General features: G+C 47.2%; 1 protein-coding gene across 1 annotated transcript in view; it reads left to right on the plus strand.

The window, feature by feature from the left end:
- Nucleotides 1-20854, plus strand: part of EPHB1 (EPH receptor B1) — a gene marked incomplete at its 5' end in the record, with an annotated part of 144112 nt that overhangs the window by 49721 nt on the left and 73537 nt on the right. The window contains 3 exons of the mRNA XM_008586805.1: nucleotides 6487-6649; nucleotides 10251-10359; nucleotides 11186-11250. Coding sequence (XP_008585027.1) covers nucleotides 6487-6649; nucleotides 10251-10359; nucleotides 11186-11250 — 337 coding nt within the window. The remainder of the gene's footprint in view (nucleotides 1-6486; nucleotides 6650-10250; nucleotides 10360-11185; nucleotides 11251-20854) is intronic.

Below are 20854 nucleotides of genomic sequence, written 5' to 3' on the forward strand. Positions count from 1 at the left end.
CTGAGTAAAGACCTGAGCAAGGTAAGGTTGTCACGAAGCACTTATCTCAGGGAAGAAGGGGTAACAGCCCCTGCAAAGGTCCTGAGGCAGGATCATGACTGGTGACTCAAGGAAACCAGCTTGGCTGGAGTGATGGGAGCAGTGGGAAAGTAGTAGTCAGGTGAGAGGGGTTCCCAAGGGAGGTAATCACGTTGGGCCTCAAGGACTTGAGCTTGAGCTTTTCCACTGAGTGACACAGGGAGTCATAGCAGGTTTAGGAGCAGAGGAGGGACAAGACCTGACTTACATTTTGAAAGGATTATTGAGACTGCTTCATTGAAATTAGGCCTGCTAGATTTATAATCATCTACAAAGGTGATGGTGGGTTGAATTAAGGTGAAATTGAATCAAGGGAGAAGCAGAGGGCTATTGAAATGTAGTTGATTTCTAGATGTATAAACTAAAGGCAGAACCAATAGGGTCTCCAACAAGTTGGACTTCAGGCAAGGGAGGGTTTTGGCCTGAGCCACTAGAAGAGGAATGAGAAGGCGATCACTGTGGGATGAGGGAAGGAACAGAAGTTCAGCTCCGTGTGTAAATAGCCAGGTGGAGACATGGAGCAGGCAGCGGGGTGTCCACGTCTGGAGCTGAGGCAAGGGGACCAGCTGGGGCTGCCCACCTGGGAGTTGTCAGTACAGAGATGGTATGGAAGCCTTAAGCCTGGGGGTCAGTGGAAATGAGAAGAGAATCAAAGACGGAGACCCGCAGCCCTGCAACACAGAGGCCGTGCTGAACAGTGAGACGCCACTGCATCGAGAAGCAGAGCCTCGTTTCCAGTGCCCTCCGCAGCTAACCAGTGCCACAGCTGTGGCCAAATGACCCGACCACTCTAGGCCACGGTCTTCACATTTGTAAATGGCAGCAATTGGCCCTCCTGAAAGCGGAGGTCCAGAAGGATCACCAGTCTAGTTGAGGAGGTGTGCCCTTCTGCATCACAGCCGAACCTGCAAGCAAGGCAAGGATTAGGCAGCGTTAGGGGGTTTTGTGGAGTTTACTTGGATAAATCAGCAAACTGGGGGTAATTTAAACCATCTGGATACACAAGCACCCATCATGTCCAATCCACTTTGAATTTGGGGCCCTTATTTGCTAGATATTTTCTGTCACTTAATGAAGAAAATGTTCACTTTCCAGAGTGTTGGACCAATCTGTCTGGACCAGTTGACCACAGAGTCCCATTTTGTCACCAATGTTGACCTACGGTTCCATAGAGTACCATGTGTGGCCAGTATATGGTGGGTCCACCCAGCCCCCCACCCCACATGAACTTGTAACCTTGTTGAAATAACAACTCATCTCAGAAAAATAATAATAATTTCTTCCTAGTGTGCACCTACTGGGTGCCAGGGGCTTTATATTTTATTATCTGCTTTCCCCCTCAAACTCCAGCATGGTAAATATTGCATCACTGCTATGGGTAAGAAGCTGATGCACAGAGAAATTAAAAAGAAATCTTGCCCACAGTCACATAGCTAGGAGGTGAGCTTGAATCATTTGCAGCAGGGATTGGTGTTGGGAAGCGGCAGAATGTATTGGAGACCACCTGCCCCTCCTTCTCATCTTCTGTGTGTGGGGCAGCTGAGACGGGTGAAGAGCTTAATGATGGGCTCAGGACTGAAGGCTTGTACCTGTGTCCTTGGTTCCTGCTCCCCAGCCCGGCCCAAGCTTCTTTCCCTTTACATTTAAAGCTCCTCCCTTAAAGACCTGTAATTAATCTCAACTTCTTATGCTATGAAGGAAGCTTATTCTCCCATATCAGGCCACTGCCCTGCTTCTCAGTAATTTATACTAATTATTAACAGACACACATACACAGCAGCTCAGAGCCTGCGGCGGCTTAAACACCTCAGTGAAGCACATTATTGTCCCCACTCCAGAGAACAGAATGCTTTCCTTGGGAACACAGAAGATTCTTTGCCAAAGCACTGGTTACCATTCGGTATTTTACTGTAAAACTCTCCTTCTCTTACAAAGTGCTCGACTATGATAACATCCATTACATTGCCTTGGTCATTTCTAATAGGACTAAAGAAAAAGGCATTAGCCTGTGAGGGCATTCTGAAATAATAATCACAATGATCATAACTCATCACATATTGAGTACCTATTATGTGCCAGATAAACACAGATAAAGTAGCCCTAATCCTTAAATATATATATATATATACTTGAAAACCAGATATAACCAATTTATAGATGATGGAACTAAGTCACAGAAAGGTTAAATGGCTTATCTATGACCACACAGGTCACAGATAGGGAGTCACAGAACCAGAAATATAGACATTTTTATTTTATTTCAGTGGTGGAAACTTCAGTACACGAATGGACTCAGTCATAGCTGATGCTGAGGATCTCAAAATTGGTGTGGCCCCTGAAATGAAAGATTGTATTTTAAGATTAAATCCAAATACTTGTAACCAGAAGGATCTGCCTGCATGGTCCACATGGGCATGGAATCCTGGCCTTTAGATGATGCAAACACAAATAGAATTCATCCCAGTAGATGTCCTGGGCTGAATTCTATTTGTGTAACTTCCTGTTCCCCAGGGACATCCAGCCTCTTCATCTAAACAGGGGTCAGCACACTTTTTCTGTGAAGGACCGATAATAGATAAGTTAGGCTTGAGGGTCATAAGGTCCCTGTCCCAATTACTCCATCAGCCCTTGTAGCAGGAAAGCAGCCACAGGCAATATGTAAATAGATGGGTGTGGCTGTGTTCCAGTAGAGCTTTATTTAAAAAAACAGGTGGCTGGCCAGGGGTGGTAGTTTTGCAATCCCTGAAAAACCCCTCCTAGGTCTCCTGCTCCACTTTGTGCTTGGGACACCTTTCAATTTCAGCTCTGTGGATAGAATCAACAAAGTTCATTAATAGAGAGCTCAGATGCCATCGAGCTGATGACACTCCCAGAGCCTCTCCCATATTCATCTCCTTCCCCATTTTAATATGTTTCCATCCATCATTCTCTCTTGTTTGCTGTCTTGTAGCACTTTTCACTCCTGGTGTCAGCACTTGTAGGCAAACCATGGGAGGAGCATCTACATCTGCTCTCAGCTGTCTTAATGATTAAGCGTTTCGATGGTTACTCACTCTTCGTAACTGTCTAGGCTAGGACAAACTGATTTAGGCCTTGGGAATCTCTACCTTTCAAATTTTAGGATTGTTTTCTCATAGATATTCATTTAGACCTTTGCAATATTGTATGTGCAATTGATTGGCTCAAACTGGATTGAAGTGTGCTGTTTATTCATTCATTTAGCACTGAGTTGTGGAGCGCCCAGGTGGTACAAGGGACATGCTGCATGCTGGGGTGCTGGGGACAGAGAAATAGAGAGACATGGTCTCTGCCCTCAACAGCTGCACCCTCTCACTCCCACATACCCATAGAATCAGTCATAAGCAAACCAAAATCGAAAAAAGCAAATGCACTCATCACTTTCACTCATCTGCCTGGAATTGATAAATGATTTTGTGAGGAATGAAAATTGATGCTCATTTTAGTCACTGAACTTCCTCAAGAATGTGTGGACTATCCAGTGATCATGGGATGATGTTTGGTCCTTACAATCCAAATGCCAATATATCAAAGCACACTTTTTTCAGTAGAAGCTACCCAGTCAATGCTTCACTTATTTCAAGCAGTACGTGATGCCATCAGAGTCCAGTGAAACCAGAGAATTTGGGCAGCCACCTGGATCTTTCACTCATCTGCCTGGAATTGATAAATGATTTTGTGAGGAATGAAAATTGATGCTCATTTTAGTCACTGAACTTCCTCAAGAATGTGTGGACTATCAAGTGATCATGGGATGATGTTTGGTCCTTACAATCCAAATGCCAATATATCAAAGCACATTTTTTTCAGTAGAAGCTACCCAGTCAATGCTTCACTTATTTCAAGCAGTACGTGATGGCATCAGAGTCCAGTGAAACCAGAGAATTTGGGCAGCCACCTGGATTTTTAGCAATGGGATTTCATCCTTATTTGCAAGATGATGAAGACATTTTTAGTTTCAGGTCTCAGATGTCCAGTGTTTCAAAATAGTAATGGCCACAGTTCTAGACAACATCCCTTCTATAGCAGACAGCCTCTTTCTGCTGAATCCCTGATGGGTCTGGGGAGGACCCCCCTTCTTTTAAATAGATCAAATGATGAGTGGGTAATCCTTCTCCAGACAGTATCTGCTGGGGGCCAGTGGATATCCCCTCCATTAGGGTGAGCACGGGCCTCTTTGTAACTTTCAACTGTCAGTTCAAGCTGGCCTCAAACCTGTGGTCCTTTACAACTACTTCCAAGTCATTCCTTGCCACCCCTATGCCACCCACGCTCCAGATATGCCAATTACTTGCACCCTCCTGAATCCTTCCAGGCCTTGATTTTGCATGTTTTATTCTCCACCTTCATTCATCTCGCTGATTTCTTTCATCTTTCATGACTCAACTCATGTTATCCTTTCCCTGAGCCCCTCCAGATCTCCTGCCAAGTCTGGGTTAGGTGGTCTCCTGCTATGCCCCCACTGTCCTCTGAACCACTCTCTGCCAAGTCACTCAGTCAGCACTGCTGTCATCTTCTGTTTATTTTCCAGTCTACTCCATGAGATGTCGCATTTCCAGAGGAGGGGAATGTGCCTTTGTATCTGCAGCCCGTGTATAGCACCCTGATGTGGTGGTGTGTCACAAATGTAACTGCCTAGCTGGTTGAATGAATAACTGAATTAATACACATCAGGTCATCTTTGCCTTTGCAAAGTGGACTGTTACATATTTTAAAACAATGAAAATTTCTTATCAGTGTACTATTTTCTTTTGTCCTGGCTCAACTCCCTAAGTTTCTTCTGTCATTTGGCCAAGAATGTGGTTGTAGGTCTCTCATTATGCAGACTTCCCCTCATTTGTCCATGCCTCTTGAACCATTGTGCATAAATCTCATCAGAGTACCCCAGATCTGCACAGGGGACTTGGGGACCTCCCTCCCAGTGATCCAAGCTCTTCATTTTCATTGAGTTCCCCATTTTGCTCTAGAATTCATGGAGCAGACAAAGGTAAGCCTAGACTCTAAGCTTTTGTTTCTTCATACTTGGAGATGGCCCAGAATCTCTGCAGAGAAATGATATGTTGACTTGAAAATGCTTGGAGACCAGGCTGGTATATGAGAGGGTCCTGAGGGTGTGGTGGTATCTGGAAGGACAGCAATGCAGAGAATCCATGAACTAAAGTAGTAAGGAAAGCCTTCCTAGAGAGGAGGCCTTGGGGACTGTAGGCTTAAGCAACCTGGAGGGATCAGAGGAGCCCTGGATAGAGGCATTTCAGACTGGGAAACAGCCTGGGCAAAGGCCTCATGGCCAGGGAGATCCCTGGAGGGGAAACAAGGCTGTGATTTAGGGGAATGTGAGACATTGACTTTATTATGAATGGCCTACAAACTTAAATTTAGGAGCTTGTCTTTATATTATGATAGTTTAGGGAAGCTCAAAGACCTTTTAAGAAAAAAGTTTGGCATTGGGAGGGGTGTGGTGGGTGGGGAGCATCAGAAAAGATGGGAGGCTATGAAAGTCCAGGCACAATCCCATGTTAAATAAGATCTGCAGCAAAGAGAGGAAGCAAGCCTTTAAGGGTGCTCACAATGAGCAGAAGGGTCTGGACAAAAACCACAGGCAAATCTGCCCACACCAGAGGGCTCACGTGTGCAGTTAACAGGGACTGCAGAGGACAGGCAGAGGTGCTGGATTAAGTGACAGACAGATAGGTGAGGCTGAGCCCTGAGTACATGTGGAGGGGGGTTGAGAACACAGGGCCTACTCTCCAGGGAGGAGGGACATGCCCTCCCTGAATGCTGGCCAAGAGGAGCTAGAGAATGGGGCACCCAGACACAGGCCAAGGTGACAGCAGAAGCAGGTGTAGGGGACAGTCCAGAATGGCCTAGACTTCTTTGGCACAGTGGATCCAAAGTTTTTTGCCTAAGTACTTGAGGGAACTTATGGAATGATCTAGAACAGTCATTGTGAGGAGTAACCAGAGATACCTTGAGCAGGGAGAGAAGAGAGGACAGCCCAGCAGAAGCAAGACAGAAAGAGGCAGGCAGGGGTGGGATGTTGCCAACTTTGCTTCTGCTGAGGTCAGAGACTCGACAATATTTTGCAAGGCTGGTGTGCTATGCTATTCCTCCGCCGAACCTTGGGGAGAGGGTGGGGCATGGGTAGAAAATGACTTGCCAGGCCTTGAGGGTTCGGCTGTTTCCTCACACCCCTTTCTTCAAAGTATCACCACTCCATGGTCCAGAGCTGATTCTGCATTCCCTTGGTCCAGGCCAGACTTCTTGTTCCCCTTCAGAGGGATGGCCTGGGACTATAACAACTTCTAGCAGATCTGTAGGAGCAGGAACTGAAGGGGCCTGAGTGTTCCAGGGCGGAGTGGGCTGGTGACCCCTCCCCATGCTCTTTTTTAGGAACACAATGAGTTCAACTCCTCCATGGCCAGGAGCCAGACCAACACTGCTCGGATCGACGGGCTGCGGCCCGGCATGGTGTACGTGGTGCAGGTGCGTGCCCGCACTGTGGCCGGCTACGGCAAGTTCAGTGGCAAGATGTGCTTCCAGACTCTGACTGACGGTAAGGGCAGGGGGCAGCAACAGCACAGGGTGGGTAGTGGGGAAGGAGAAGCAGCCCCAAAGAAGCTGCACTCGCAGCCAAAATGCCAACCTCCACCTGGACTCCATCGGAATCCCCTGGGAAGGGTTTGCCTCCCAGTAGTGTCGTATGGACTTGCTTGATTCACCAAGCAGGTCATCTCTCTGAAGTCTGGCCCATTTCTCTTCCAACATGTGATTGGATTTGCCATTGAAGGGTCTGTCACCACGTGTGGTCCTGCATTTGCATAGCAGTAAGACCTCCACATATATCCTGGGGTCATTGTCCCCGCCTGCCTCTGAAGTAGGGTCCAGATGACTATGCTGTTTCCCCCCTCAATCCCACCTCATTCCTCTCTGCTTGGGGTCTGGAAGCCAAGCTCACAGCCTAATTGCATGAGCCCTGGTCTCCAAGAGCAAAATCGAGAGATAAAACCTGAGGTGTGGCAATCTCACGCACCTGGGATCTCAGAATATTTGAAGGATTTCACATATAACCTCCAATAGGTCCTGCTCAGGTTTCTCCAGAGAAGAGCCAAGCTGTCCCCAAGTCCAAAAAGTCTGTTACCAAAAATACTGCTACTTTGGGGCTTTATTAGTTCCCTATTATGGCTATCTCTCCCAGTCCTCCGAGACCACCCCTTCCACTAGTTTTGAAAATCTGATTTCTTGGCAACCTTTACATTGTGCATGAGTATTTCTGTTAGACTGTGCTCACCACTCTTTTCTGTAGCTGTCCATTTACAATAGTTTATAAATTCATTTCTGTATCTACCTGCCTGCCTGTCTGAATGTATTTGTCCATTTATGAGCTGGTTCCTGATAGTTGTCCAAATGTCAGTCTTTTCATTTTTCCTTTATTAGTTAAATTACATAGAAAACAGTCTGCCCTTACACAGCATTTCATTTTAATTCAACACTCTTATACTACATGCTTGCAGTTTTATATAAACTCACATTATATTTTTTTAAACAATTTTTAATAATTAGAAACATTTAAAAATCAAATGATATTTTAAACAAATCAGAATGTTCATTTTCTTGTGAAACACTCCAAGAGAAGCCAACATGGGTGGGCATTCTGGGGTGAGGACCCTGCCCTGGAGCTGGGACTGGCTACCCCCAAATGGTGTCCTTCACTCCCCAGCAATTCAAACCTGGACACTATACTGTGAACTGTCTGGCCCCTGAAGGAGTGGAATTTGCTTTGGGTTTGTTTTAGGTAAATTTTCTCTTATTTTGAGAATGGTGAGATGGGGTGGAAAGGTGAGCCAGTTCGTTCAGATTAATAACGCTGCTGGTTTGAAAAGAATGCAGGCTGTCTTTTTTTTCCTCAAGAACTCTGTCCCCCTCTTTGCACCTCATTTACCACCTAGATTTATAGTCACTTTGGCATCAGGAGGTACACAGGATTAAAGGCCCAAAACTCAAAATGCTTTGAGCACCAGTCTCTTGATAATTCTGCTAGACAAATCAAGAAGTAACAAATTTCTCCCAGGAAGGCTATTTATTTTTTTACATTTGGCAGTTAAGTTCTGCAAACCCCAGAGGGGCTAGATGTAAGAGAGTTCTGGTAAGTGGCCAAATTTGGGAGTATTTATCTTAATGACTGAGGTACACACATCAGTAGTGATTATGTTCACTGAAGCCACAGGCCTGGGAGCTGAAGGCTGACCAATGATAGGGTCACTGTGCTGGGAGGACCCATGGGATCCCGCCCAGGGTTAATGGCCAAACTTTGGGCAGGTAACCTTCACTTAGGGCAGAGCCACTGTGGCCTCATGCTGCTCCTAGCTACAGGGTGCTGACCCTTGACTCAGCATCCTAATTTTTTTTTAAACCATTTAGGTTTCACATTATTTCATGAAGTTCTTAATTAATAAAGACACTGTTTAGGACTCCTCGCTGAGGCTCCCTGCAATTTTTTCTGTTGCCATTTTTTTTAAACACACGTGTTACAAAAAGCTCTCAGCTGAGGGCAACTGAAACTCTACCCTCAGTCTTTAAAATTGATTTCTATAGAGTGGGAGGCTTCAAAAACCAAAACCCTTGTCTTTAGAAGTCTCTTTCTCCACCCACATAGTTGAAGGATGGTTCTCAAACACTGGGGAGCTTAAGAATCACCTGGAATGTTGGTTAAACATGCAGATACCCTGCTGTTGACCCAGAGGTTCTCATTCAGTAGCTCTGAGAAGGGGTCAGGAAATGGCCGTGTTGAACAGTTGGTAATTCTGACAAAAGTCATGGGGAGCCTCGGTTCAAGAATTGTCATTGGGGTTGCCAGATAAAATATAGGACGGCCAGTTAAATTTGAATTTTAGGCAAATGACAAATAATACCTTAGTGTAGAAAATGATTACATTGTGTAATGTTGAATATACTAATTATACTGATTTGAGCATCACAAAAAAAAATAAATTAAAGAAAGAAAGAGTACCTCCCATGAAATATTTGGGGCATCCTTACACTAAAACATTATGTATTGTTTATCTCAAATTCAAATTTAACTGGTGGGCCTGTATTTTTATCTGCTATATCTGGCAACCCTCACTGTAATAGGATATAAATAGCTTGACCTCCATATACCTGGGTCCTGAATATTAGGGAAAGGCTCCTTATCACCCACGAAAGAATAAGCACGACAGTAGCAACAATAGCCACCTGGGCCAAGTGGGTCAGATGGATTAAAGAAAAGAGAATTAGTATCATGACATCCATGATAGGGCAGACACAGTGAAATGTTCTTCACATGATTTGATATTTTTTTTAACAGACGGGGAGTCTGAGGATTAGAAAAACCAAATAACTGGACTAGCTGGTTAGCTCACTTGATAGAGCACGGTGCTGATAACACCGTGGGTTAAGGGTTCGGATCCCTGTACCGGCCAGCTACCAAAAAGGAAAAACTAAATAATTTATCCAAGATCACAATGCTTACACCTGGTGATGCCAGGGTCTGGACAACCTCTGTCCACCTCTCTGACCCATGGGCTTCCCATCCCAGTGCGTAACCCAGCACGGTTCTAACATTTGACCCTTTCCTTCCTGAGTGGGAGCTTAGAGTGCGGGGCCATTTCTCAGGCGTTTCTTCATTCTCCACAGCGCCTGGTGTGGTGCTGGCTGTCTGGATACTCTGTAAATACCTGCTCAGTGAATCTGTTGGCTGTGCCACATTTCACAGCTGCGTGTTTTGGAAGACAGCTCAGCAGTGGTTTCCATGCCTTCTCCTTTGCGCTTATCCTGAGCTTGGCTGACTGTCCTGTGAGACACCTTCCAGACAAGGGGCTGTGGATCAGGAGGCATCTCTGTTCCGGAGACGAATGTCATCAGCCCTCAGTTCCCAGATTCTCTGTCACTACTTTTTTGTTTTTATTGTTGTCATTGCCCTTTGTTTGTGGCTGACTTTGTTTACTTGTGACTTAAAGATCAGTCTTTGTTTTGATTGGGTTTACAGCTCTGAAGCATAGAGGCTGTGCTCCACAGAGATACATAGGTACATATATCATGTCTTTAGTACCATGCACTGAGCACCAGCTGTAGGCAGAGTGCACTTGGGGAGGACTCTAATGCTCTTTCTCACCTAGACGATTACAAGTCGGAGCTGAGGGAGCAGCTGCCCCTGATCGCTGGCTCGGCGGCAGCCGGGGTCGTGTTCATCGTGTCCTTGGTGGCCATCTCTGTCGTCTGTAGCAGGTAGGTCTTCCACTGCTCTCCTCGGATCCTGGAAGCCCCTCCCAATGTACCCCTTCCCAGGTTGTGCAGACAGTACAGGGCCTGACCGTGAACAGACACAACCGTCAGTCCATCTCAGTCCACGGGCAGCTGGATTTCTCCAGATTATTTATTTTCTCTGTGCCTGGGATAAAATCTGCTCTGAGAGCTGGGAAAGGCTGTGAGTAAACAGCATCCATCCTCCAACCTCGTGTTAGTCAAGACTTTCAGCCTCCCCACCATGCACGTCTTCTCAGAGTGACAGTCACAAAATTGCATTTGGCCCTTGCAGCACCGCAGCCTGCGCCTGGCCGTCCTGCAGTGAGAGCGCGTGGGCCCTCAGCAGCAGGCGTTGGCAGATGGGAGGGCAGGAGGGGGTCGAGGAGGAAGAGGACCGAGTTCTGCAGAAGGGTCGGCCCTGAAGGCCCTGTGAATGTTTAATACTGTTGCTACTGCCTTCTGCGTTTAGCCCAGATTCCATCCTGCAAAGCCCTGTAGCCAGCCCCTCCCGAGCAGTCGCACGGTGTGGCTGGAGCACTGGTGGGCACCCTCCTCGCCTCTGCCCTATGGGGATCCACGGCCCTGCCAGGCCTCTGTAAGACCCTGACTTGCAAGCAGACCTGTGTGCCCACAGGAGTGAGTGGTGGTCAACCAGAATGCTGGCCACGGCAGGAACAAAACCTTACCGTGAGGGTTGCCCCCCCCCATCCTGGGAGATGCCTTGGTGAACCCCTGTCTGGACGCGAGGCCTGGGTGGAGCTCCCTGCGTGCACTCCGGCTCAGAGGACCCTCTTCTCTGTATCCGCAGGAAACGGGCCTATAGCAAAGAGGCTGTATACAGTGACAAGCTCCAGCATTACAGCACAGGCCGAGGTGAGTAGCGAGCAGACGTGGCTGCTGCCCTCGGCAGGCTAGTGCTTAGGGCTCTCTTTATAGCCATTCTGGCTGGTCCCAATGGCAAGTCCCCTTTCAGCCCCCAGTGCCCAAGTGGCGGCCTCTCTCTGCAGGTCCCCAGGGACCACAGGCTGCTGGCCCATCTTCCTCTGCCTTTTGTGGGCACTCATTGGATGCCTGGTGGATAGATTATCTCCTGCATTGATAAGCCCATATAGGACACCGAATGCAGGGAAAAAATTGGGTTTAGCAAGTCAATGAATCCTGAAATCAGACTCAGTGGGAAAAGATGGAGTATTCTCTATTAACATCTTCTGCCTTATCTTATCCAATTGAGCGGCTGGGGAATGTGTTAACCAAATTCACAGATAAGCCACAGAACATGAATGTAGGGAATTAAAAAGATAGCAGAGCCCAAGAGGCCAAAGTGCTGGGATATCTCCCAAGCTTTTTCTTTTAAACAGTACCTGTAAAAGTTTTTCTCACTCAATATCCTACTACTCTCTTTTTAAAGCTATGGATATAAAATATTTTTATTGCTAAAATTTTTCTCCACCAACGTGCAACATCAAGTTCTGTGTTGGAATCGTGCTTTCATCTGTGTAATTACAACCTCACAGGATCTGAAGAAGGTTGCATTAGGTCAGTTGGGCTACCTTCCTGCCTTCAGAAAGCGGATTGCTTAGGTCCTTACCGCACATGCACTGTTTCTAAATAACTCCTTTTGAATCCCACAGATGCCCTCAGAAATCTGTCCCAGCATTTGTGCTGTGCTCTGTCACAGGCTTCCCATTGCGGTGTAAGCCCTTTTCCTCCTGTTCACTCCTCAGTGAGCATGGAAACAGACCTCAGAGGCACACCCTAAGCACTGTAGGGGTCTTTTGAGAGCAAAAATGGACCCCAGGGTGGAAGTTCTCATGGACCAGACTTCCCTCACATTTCCCAAGGCAGGAAGGAGATGCCAGGGCATTCACAGCAGCTGCTGCACTGGGAAAGAGCTTGTGTCCTAGATGGCCGGCACTGTCTCAGGCTGTACAAAGGGTAATCCGTAGATACGGCTTTAGTCCAAGGTCAAGAACCTGCCAAGGGTTTGCAGACAACCAAGCCACTAGCAGCGGGGCTGCTGCTCAGGGTGTCACTGCTGGGAGAGAGCTGTGGGCTCAGCATTGACTCAGGACACTGCTGCTCTGCCACTGTGGTCCCAGGAGCCCCTACAGTCACCAGCCCAAATGGGGGGGCCTCTTTGAGGCCACATGCACAGCTCCTGCTACACTCAGAGTCCTGCTTACTCCCCTTCTTTCCCCCTGTAGGCCATCCTGGGCCTCTGTTGTCACTGACTTCAGAGGGTCAACCCTACTGTGTTTTCCTGCCTTTCCCATGACCTGACTGTGTGCCTCCCTGCATCACCTACAGATGCTTTTACTTGTGTTGACCCATGCATTAGCCCTCCAGGTAGTGCTTTAGGTCACCCAGCAGGAAAACAGAGACTTTGGTTGTACCCGTGATTCTCAAGCGATGGTGCACCCACCAGGTTCCTTCGAACTACCCAGAGGGAAGGGCTTTCTCCATCCACCGGCTTCCCGCCTCTGCCTCAGCTTCTGACACTGTCTCCCTGCCCTGGATCTGGGCTGATTCTTTGCCATGATGGACCACTGCAAGGTCTGTTTCAGATCAGGCATCCTGTGAATCTTTTAGATGAAACATTTAGATATGGCCGTGTTGGCCTGAAAGCGAGCCTTAGGCGGTAGCCGCCTTTCTAAAGGCATGCAAGCTAGCCTTAGTACCACCCCTTGGTCAGGGTACAGAGGGTCCCCAAGCATCAAGTAGGGTGGAGTTTGGTGCCCTTTTAGCCACTTCCACCTGAGATCTGGCCATTCTCCTGCTCTCAAGGCATGGCTTTGCTGGGTCATCATGTGGCACCCATGTGACAAAGGTATGCTTAACAGAGGGTCCCCAAGCATCAAGTAGGGTGGAGTTTGGTGCCCTTTTAGCCACTTCCACCTGGGATCTGGCCATTCTCCTGCTCTCAAGGCATGGCTTTGCTGGGTCATCATGTGGCACCCATGTGACAAAGGTATGCTTCCAAAATGCTCACAGCCACCTTTTGGGGACTGTCACCTTGAAGGCCAATAGAGGGAGGCTTCCCTGGTTCCTAGGTTCCACAGAAACCAATCCCCAGTCTGCAATAATAGTGGCCTTGCTGCAGCTGGTAAGGTGGCTGAAGGCACAGTGTCGACTAGCTGCTGGTCACCATCCCTGGGACTTCGGGTGGATGCAGAGATCTTTGTGGGCCTGAGTTCACTCCCATGGCTGCCTTTGAAGTCTGTCCTCTTTTTAATTCGGTGTGCCTTTTATAAATGCCCTTTCCCTTTATTCACAACCATCCTCTTTTTATCCACGCCATGACACCTGGCTCCTCTTTGCCAAAAAAAACAAACCCAAGCACTGTAATTGATGCAGATTTATTCTCCTAATAAAAACCAGTTTTGAGCTCTTTCTGTTTTAAACAGTTTACATGTATTAACTAGTTTAATCCTCCTAATTTCCCCATGAGGTACATTTTGCATATGAAGAAACAAAGCCTCAGAGAGGACAAGTAACCCGTTTTGAGTCTTGGAATTAGTGACTTGCAAAATAAAAGTTCAAATTCAGGTCTGCTGGACTCTGTGGTCCCAAATAAAATTCAGATCAGAAGAGGAGATACACACACAAAGTGTCCTCTGTGCTAGTAAGAGCACATTTACAGTGACATTCTCTGGAGACCCCATTCGAGAAGGACCTTAAAGTACCTGGGCAGAGGAGACAGCCTGCCTGTGGAAGAGTGGCAAGTGCTGATCTGCTACCAGAGAGACTTGGAAAGTCCAGTGTTTGGTGCTGGAGACTGCCAGGCAGGGACGTGGGGACCATCAGCAGGCATAGCACTATTATAGCAAAGGAAAGGAGATGTCACTGTGCTTCATAAGGCTAAATGGAGCCATACGGTGAACGATTGCAGTAGGCCGACTTTGATTCAGTGTAAGAACACTGCCTCCTCAACTGGATCTGTCCAAAAATAAGACCGTCTATCTCTATTCAAGCACAGGCTAGGTAGCTTTCATCAAAGGATGCTGTACAGGACATTCCTGTTTTAGGTGGAAGATTGGATGAAATTATACCCAGAAACATGTCTAGCTCCAAGATTCCACACCCAGTATCTTGATTCTGGGCATTTAGGTGTGTTTCAGAACTGCAGAGGACACAGCACTTGTCTTGGGCACCAACATGCAGGTCGGGTGTGCCCCTGGAGGAAAAAGACCAGCAGTGGCAATTTTGACTGTCTCTCGAGGAGGGTAACAGGAGCATTTGCACTGAGCATGAGTAAATGAGGACCTAGGGGAGAAGAGAAAAGGCTCCTTGGTGTAAAAGGTGGCTGAGTTTACAGTGGTAATTATTAAATGTCAAATAAACTTAAGGAGTTAGATTCACCCATATGTCTACTGCTGGCTCTAAGCCAGGGCCTCTAGAAACCATGTTAACTCTTTTAGTCCTGAGAACATTAGCTGTTGCCCTTGGATTCCCAGCAGGATTTAAATGGCCCAGAATTGGTGGGTCTTGCCTGGAAGGACCTGCCTGTCCTGGTCATTGATACCCACAAAGCAGGGAGATGATAAACTTTTTTCCAGAAATACCTTCAATGACAGGGAGCAGCTTGTGTCCACCCTCCTTCTTTAGGAGATAGATATTCAGCAATAATTGTGGTCTTAGGAGAAATCCTAAAAACGTAGTGAAACCCCCACACAGAAGGTGGTAGAGGGTCCTCCGCAGACCCACTGCTTTTCCATTCAGCCTTGTTGCCTATCCTGAGGGTCCCCTCTTGGATTCTTCCTCAAGCCATGGCTGGGCACCCAAGACCTCTGCTCTCTAGTGGAAAGAAAAGACAACCACCCACTGTCCTGGTCTTTGCCCTCAGAGGCAGGTGGGGCAAACCATTCCTAGTGCTCATCAGCCTTCACTGGGAGGCTTACTCCAAGAAGCTTTCCAGTTGTCAGCCCTTCACATTAACAGCTTTAAGTACCACCCATGGGCCTCCCACACCCACAACTCCAGTTCCAGTCTTCCACCTGTTTCCCGTCTGTGTTTTCTGACTGACATCTAGGCACGTGCATGTTTAATTTGTACACTCAATAGAAACACATGTGTCAACTCTTGCTGACAATAGGGCTTCTTTTGTAAAGTCCATTACCTGGTTAATAACACCACATGGTTCTAGGAGTCTTGGCATTGATTTGGATTTGTCTTGTCCATCCCTAATTCCCCATCTCTAATTGCTCACCATTTGCTATCAGTTCTTCCTTTGAAAATTCTCTTGCTTCTTCTGCTGTTCCCATTGCAGCATGCTGGTTCAAAACTCTGTTATCTCCCACCTTAATTACTGCAACAACCTCACAGCCTTTCCCAGCCTCCAGGCCCTTCCCCACAACAATACGTGTGAGTGCTTCAGCCTGGCAGCAAAATCAGCTCCCTGATGCCCTATTCTCAGTACATCCTTCCCTTGCTGATGGGGCAGTTGTCATCTCCGTGTGTCCCATGGCATCAATCCTAATGCCCTTACTTGGTCCACCTCCAAACCCCCTTCCCTCCACACTCGAGCTGGTCTCACTCTCCCCACTCATGCAATGCCAGGCCTCTCTCTGTGCTGTGCCTCATGACACTCCAAGCTTCTCCCTTTCCAACGCACCACCACGTGACCTTGTCCTTCCAAGCTCAACTCAAGTCCTGGTGCTTGTAGGATTCTGACCTGGAAGAATGGCATCCACAGCCTTTTGCCATCTCTGGTCTCTGCAGCACTTGCAACTCATGTCCAGGTGTGGACTCCTGATTCAAGACTATCCAGCACTGTTCTCTGGTTATTTCATGTCATAATCATTTGAAAAACCCCAAGAGCTTTGTTTTCCCTGTAGCGCCCACAGTCTCTAGCGCAGTCTGGTTGGGTGCCTATGCAGTGTTGAGAGAACGGGGGATGTTAGCAGACTGAAGCAGAGGACTGGATGAAGCCCCTTCCAGGGCAGGAACTTACGTGCGGCTTCCTAAACAGCTCCCCTCTTGCGCTTAGATATGTGGACCAAGTTTAGGTGAGTGACAATGATGACAAAGTCTGCTTTGGATGCAGAATGAGGAACATGTAGACACAGTCTCCACTTTCCCATGACTCTGTCAAAACCTGCTGGGACACAAAGACATTCATGACTGAAAACAACTTAATGCACTATTTCTCTGAAACAGTCTGTGGGATTCTAGGAATCCTCCACCAGCTTAAAGGCACTGGACTCTTCCTGGCACCGTTGGAGCCTGGTAGGTTGTCGTGTCCTGTAATGACCCCCAAGATGTCCATGGTACTGATTTTGCACTCTCTGAATTCACAAGAGGCCTGAATAGGAGCTTTCCATCTTCTCCCTTCAGCTTTTAATCCCCAGATATCACCTACTGTATAGAACTGGCCCTTTCCCAGCTCCATTCTGCTCTTCCCTGAGACCCTGGCGCTTGTAAACAGGTCTCACTGATTTTTCAGATTCACTGCATATCAGCCAGCATTTCCAGAGCTTGTCCCAGCCTCTCTACGTTTTGGGATCCTGACCTACTGATGCAGGGTTTCTGACAATGGCTGGACATTTCTTCTGCTTCAAGAACTGCTCCAGGCCATGCAAGAAAGCTCTGGACACTGGCTCAGTCATTTCTCCCCAAACCTAATATATTCAAAGACTTGGTCCACGTTTAAGACTTGGCAATTCTCCTGGGACTGTGGTCCTGTAAGGCTTTAGGCAATCCAGGCTGCAATCCCAGGCAGAGCGTAAGCAGGTTTTGGGGTCAAAGAACAAATATGTCTGAAATAAGACCTTTAATAGAAATTAGTAAACTAGAAGATCATAAAATTGAAGGATGTTTTCCTCTCTCGAAGCACTAGCAATCCAAAGTTTAGACCCACACATAACACTTCATGCCAATAGCATGTAACCTATGATAAAAATAACCAGAAACTGTAAAATATAAATATGTTAATGGTATTTATGTCAGCAATAATAATAATGTAAAGCATTATGCAGATTATTATAAAACACCTTACATTATAGGGATATATTACATCTGATATTATTACTGCTGCCACTAATAATATTTCCCCAACACTCACAATCTGAGAACATTTTCCAAGCCCTGACTCTAAATGTTTGGCTGTGCCTAACTCTGCAGCTGACTTGAATTCCTTGTTCACTGTCTGGTGATTCATTGCACTAAATACCATTTTCCTGATAATTAAAAACTGCTCACTGGCAAGTGGGAGCAGGAACAGGCTGATGCAGGATTTATGCAGAAACACAAAATGAGCCAAAAGACAAATGACCTGTTCTGCCTGGCGAGAGGCATGTTTCCCCTCCATCATCTTCTGGGGCTTGCGAAAGGCGAGCTGTACTGCATGACAGACGTCTAGAGAGATGCGTCACTTTGAGAGAAGAGGGTACGGGGGAGCCATCACATGCCTGTGCTCAGCCAAATCCTTCCCAATTTAGAAGACAGGCTCCTGCCCCCAGCCAGAGGAGCCACACCGGGGTCATCTCCTCCATCCACACTGTCGGACCTTATTTAGAGAAGAAGCACTCAGTTGGAGCCTTTCGTTAGAGTTTTGATTTCACTTTTTCAGTTTCCCTTCCTCAATGTGAAGATGCTTTTCTCAGTTTGGGGCAAAATAAATACTGATTCCCACTGTTGCTTAGATGCAGCAATTAGGACGTTCTAAATTGACATCGTCTCACCACTCCTGGGCCGGGGCAGCCTCTTTGGCTTCTGGTGAAAGGCATCAGTGACAGCCAAAGCCCATGGCCCCAGAGCAGCAGCTGCGACTTCGCACATATGCATGCACACACACTTCTTAATTCTGCAAGCCAGCAAGGCAGCAGACCTCTCTCCGTGGGTAAGCTGCACCCGCCACCACAGTGCGAACTTCTCCCATTCTGGTGCACTTAGTTGCACATTACTGGCCTGAAGGAATCTGGCACCATCAAGAGATGAGCCCTTTCCCTTCTGAGAATAGCTCTTTCCCCGAACTGATTGGGGCCAATATCTGTAAAGCCCATTAACTCAGAATTCTTTCCCATTCATCCTTATATATGTCTGTACTTGCAAACCATCCATTACAGCACATTCTAGATTGTTTAATTAGTTTCCATGGAAGAGTTCCTGTAGGACAGCTTAGCATACATCGTTTAAAAGCCCTTGATCTAAAATAACAAGGTATTTATTTTTAAAGTAACTATTAGAACCCCAAGAGGCTTACATCCCCCAATGCCCACCCCACCTCGCTTTGTCTTCCTACCTCCCCAAACACTTCCTAGAACACTGTACTGATAATGATAATGATCCCATCCGTCAGTGAGTCCTCACTGTACATTAGGCACTGTGCTAGGTATGTCACTTGCAATCAGCTCTTAAATCTCACAACCATCCTGGCGGGGGGCATTATCCCCTTCATTGGCAGAGGGGAAAACTCTTCTAAGAGATGTGTAAGGACTTGACACATTGTGCAGCGCTAGTAAAGGCTTTGGAGTTCTGACCTCACCTGTGGACCCAGCATCTGGGCTGTCAGCCTCCTCTCATCGCCTCACGGAATGAGAAGTCACTGCTTCTTGACACCGACCTGCTGTCCCTTTTGCATTTTGAGTATATCTGTTGTCACCTCGTTTCCCTCCCTCACCCCTCCAGCCACACTGGCCAACTTCCACTGGCAGCATCTGTGTTTCTCTGCCTGAATGCTTTCTCTGGCCTCAGTGCCTCCCCGCCCACCTGTGCAGCAGGCCATGCAGCCCCCAACCAGTGACTGATTGGAATCAGTGTGGAAAGGCCACAGACCCCTTGACCCTTTGGTGGGCCAACTCTGCAACATTTGCTGCCACAGCAGTCAGTGGTGTAAGAACACGCCTCGCACAGGCTGCCCTCCTTTCCCTGTCTTACTGATCTTCTTGCCTCAGGGACTTCCTGGGATCACCGCCCAGATAAGCCACTTGCTTTCAAAACTTTGCCTCAAAGGTTGCTGCTGGGGGAACCCAACGTGCAAAAGGGTGGCCTGGAGATGCTGACCTGGGTTCCTCACACAACAGATAAGCCACTTGCTTTCAAAACTTTGCCTCAAAGGTTGCTGCTGGGGGAACCCAACGTGAGAAAGGGTGGCCTGGAGATGCTGACCTGGGTTCCTCACACACTTTCAATCTGGTTTTGCAGTTCTTGCTCTCTACTGGTTCTCTATGGCAAATCAGAAGGGGACGACACCCCATCTCTGTTTTCCCTTTGTCCACTGTTATGAAAGCAGGAGCCCCCCTTACACACACACACACACACACACACACACACCCCTCACATCCACAAGGGATTAGAGCATTATACGTAAAGGTGAGGCTCTCTCTATTTGCTTTGTCCAAATTTCACTCAGCACATTCCAAAGTCAATGTCATCCCAAAGTTTCCAAGGAGCATTATAGAATGACCCTAAGCACCTAAAACAATCCACCCAGCATGCTAGGAGTGATTTAATGACTGGGAACAGCCCATCTTTCAGAAAAAGCCATTCTGGGCAGGGCACCCAGCTGTCTTTGGCTTTCAACAGAAACCCTCTCAGTGCTTTGCTGTATCTTCCTTCCTCCTCTGGATTGTACTCTAGTACTTCCAATCCTTGCCTGAGTTGTTGACCAAGGCAACAATAATGTGGGGAGCTCTAGAGCCTCCAGACATTTTTTGGATGGGAAATATCAAAGCTAGAGCACATATGAAGGGCTGGGAGTCACCAGAGAGTAGGCTGCAGTGCGGGGAGGGGTGGCGCTGAGATGGAGCTCACGGAACCTGAGGTCCAGCCTCAGCCTGGAGCCCCAAGCCCTGCACAAGGGGCGGGGTGGCCTTTTCAGACCTGCCTGTCCTTGCTGACCTGCCTCTTTCATGAAGGAGACAGCAGCACCTGGCGGGGAGCACTCCAACCTGTCACAAGGATACAGTCCTGGACTGTGTCATTTGGCTTTCAAAACCCTTGGCTTTCAACCACCTCACTGCCATGAAAGTAGTTTCTATACTTTGCCTAACAACACATCAAACACGTTGAAAAATTGCATCACGAACGAATCCATTTGTTTCTTGGGTTCCATTTACTTTTTTGTCCCCTCTTCTCCACTTTTTTGAGTGTATTTTTTCTGCAATGACAATTCTCTATTTTGTCCCCTATGCACCTGTTTATCTTGCCACTGTATACATCAGTGACAAGTTCTATATTGTCACTTTCTGTATTTATCATTCCCCATTTTATTTGTTTTTCATACTTTGATGTGTCTGAAGGTGTGGAGGTTCAGTTACCATTTTTCTCTCATTCCACCTCATTTTTTCTATGTAGACTTTGCTCTTCTCTTTTAGTATTTTTTTAGCTTTTCTCTTCACATTTTCTCTTCTGGTATACTGCCTTGGTACTTCCATCTTGAGATTTTCCTAACAGCAATTTCTCTCTCTCTCTCTCTCTCACACACACACACACACACACACACACACACACTCTTTTAATCTATCCTCACCCCTCTTGC

The sequence above is a fragment of the Galeopterus variegatus genome, unplaced genomic scaffold (assembly GCF_000696425.1).
Source record: "Galeopterus variegatus unplaced genomic scaffold, G_variegatus-3.0.2 Scaffold4126, whole genome shotgun sequence".
Taxonomy (NCBI): Eukaryota; Metazoa; Chordata; class Mammalia; order Dermoptera; family Cynocephalidae; genus Galeopterus; species Galeopterus variegatus.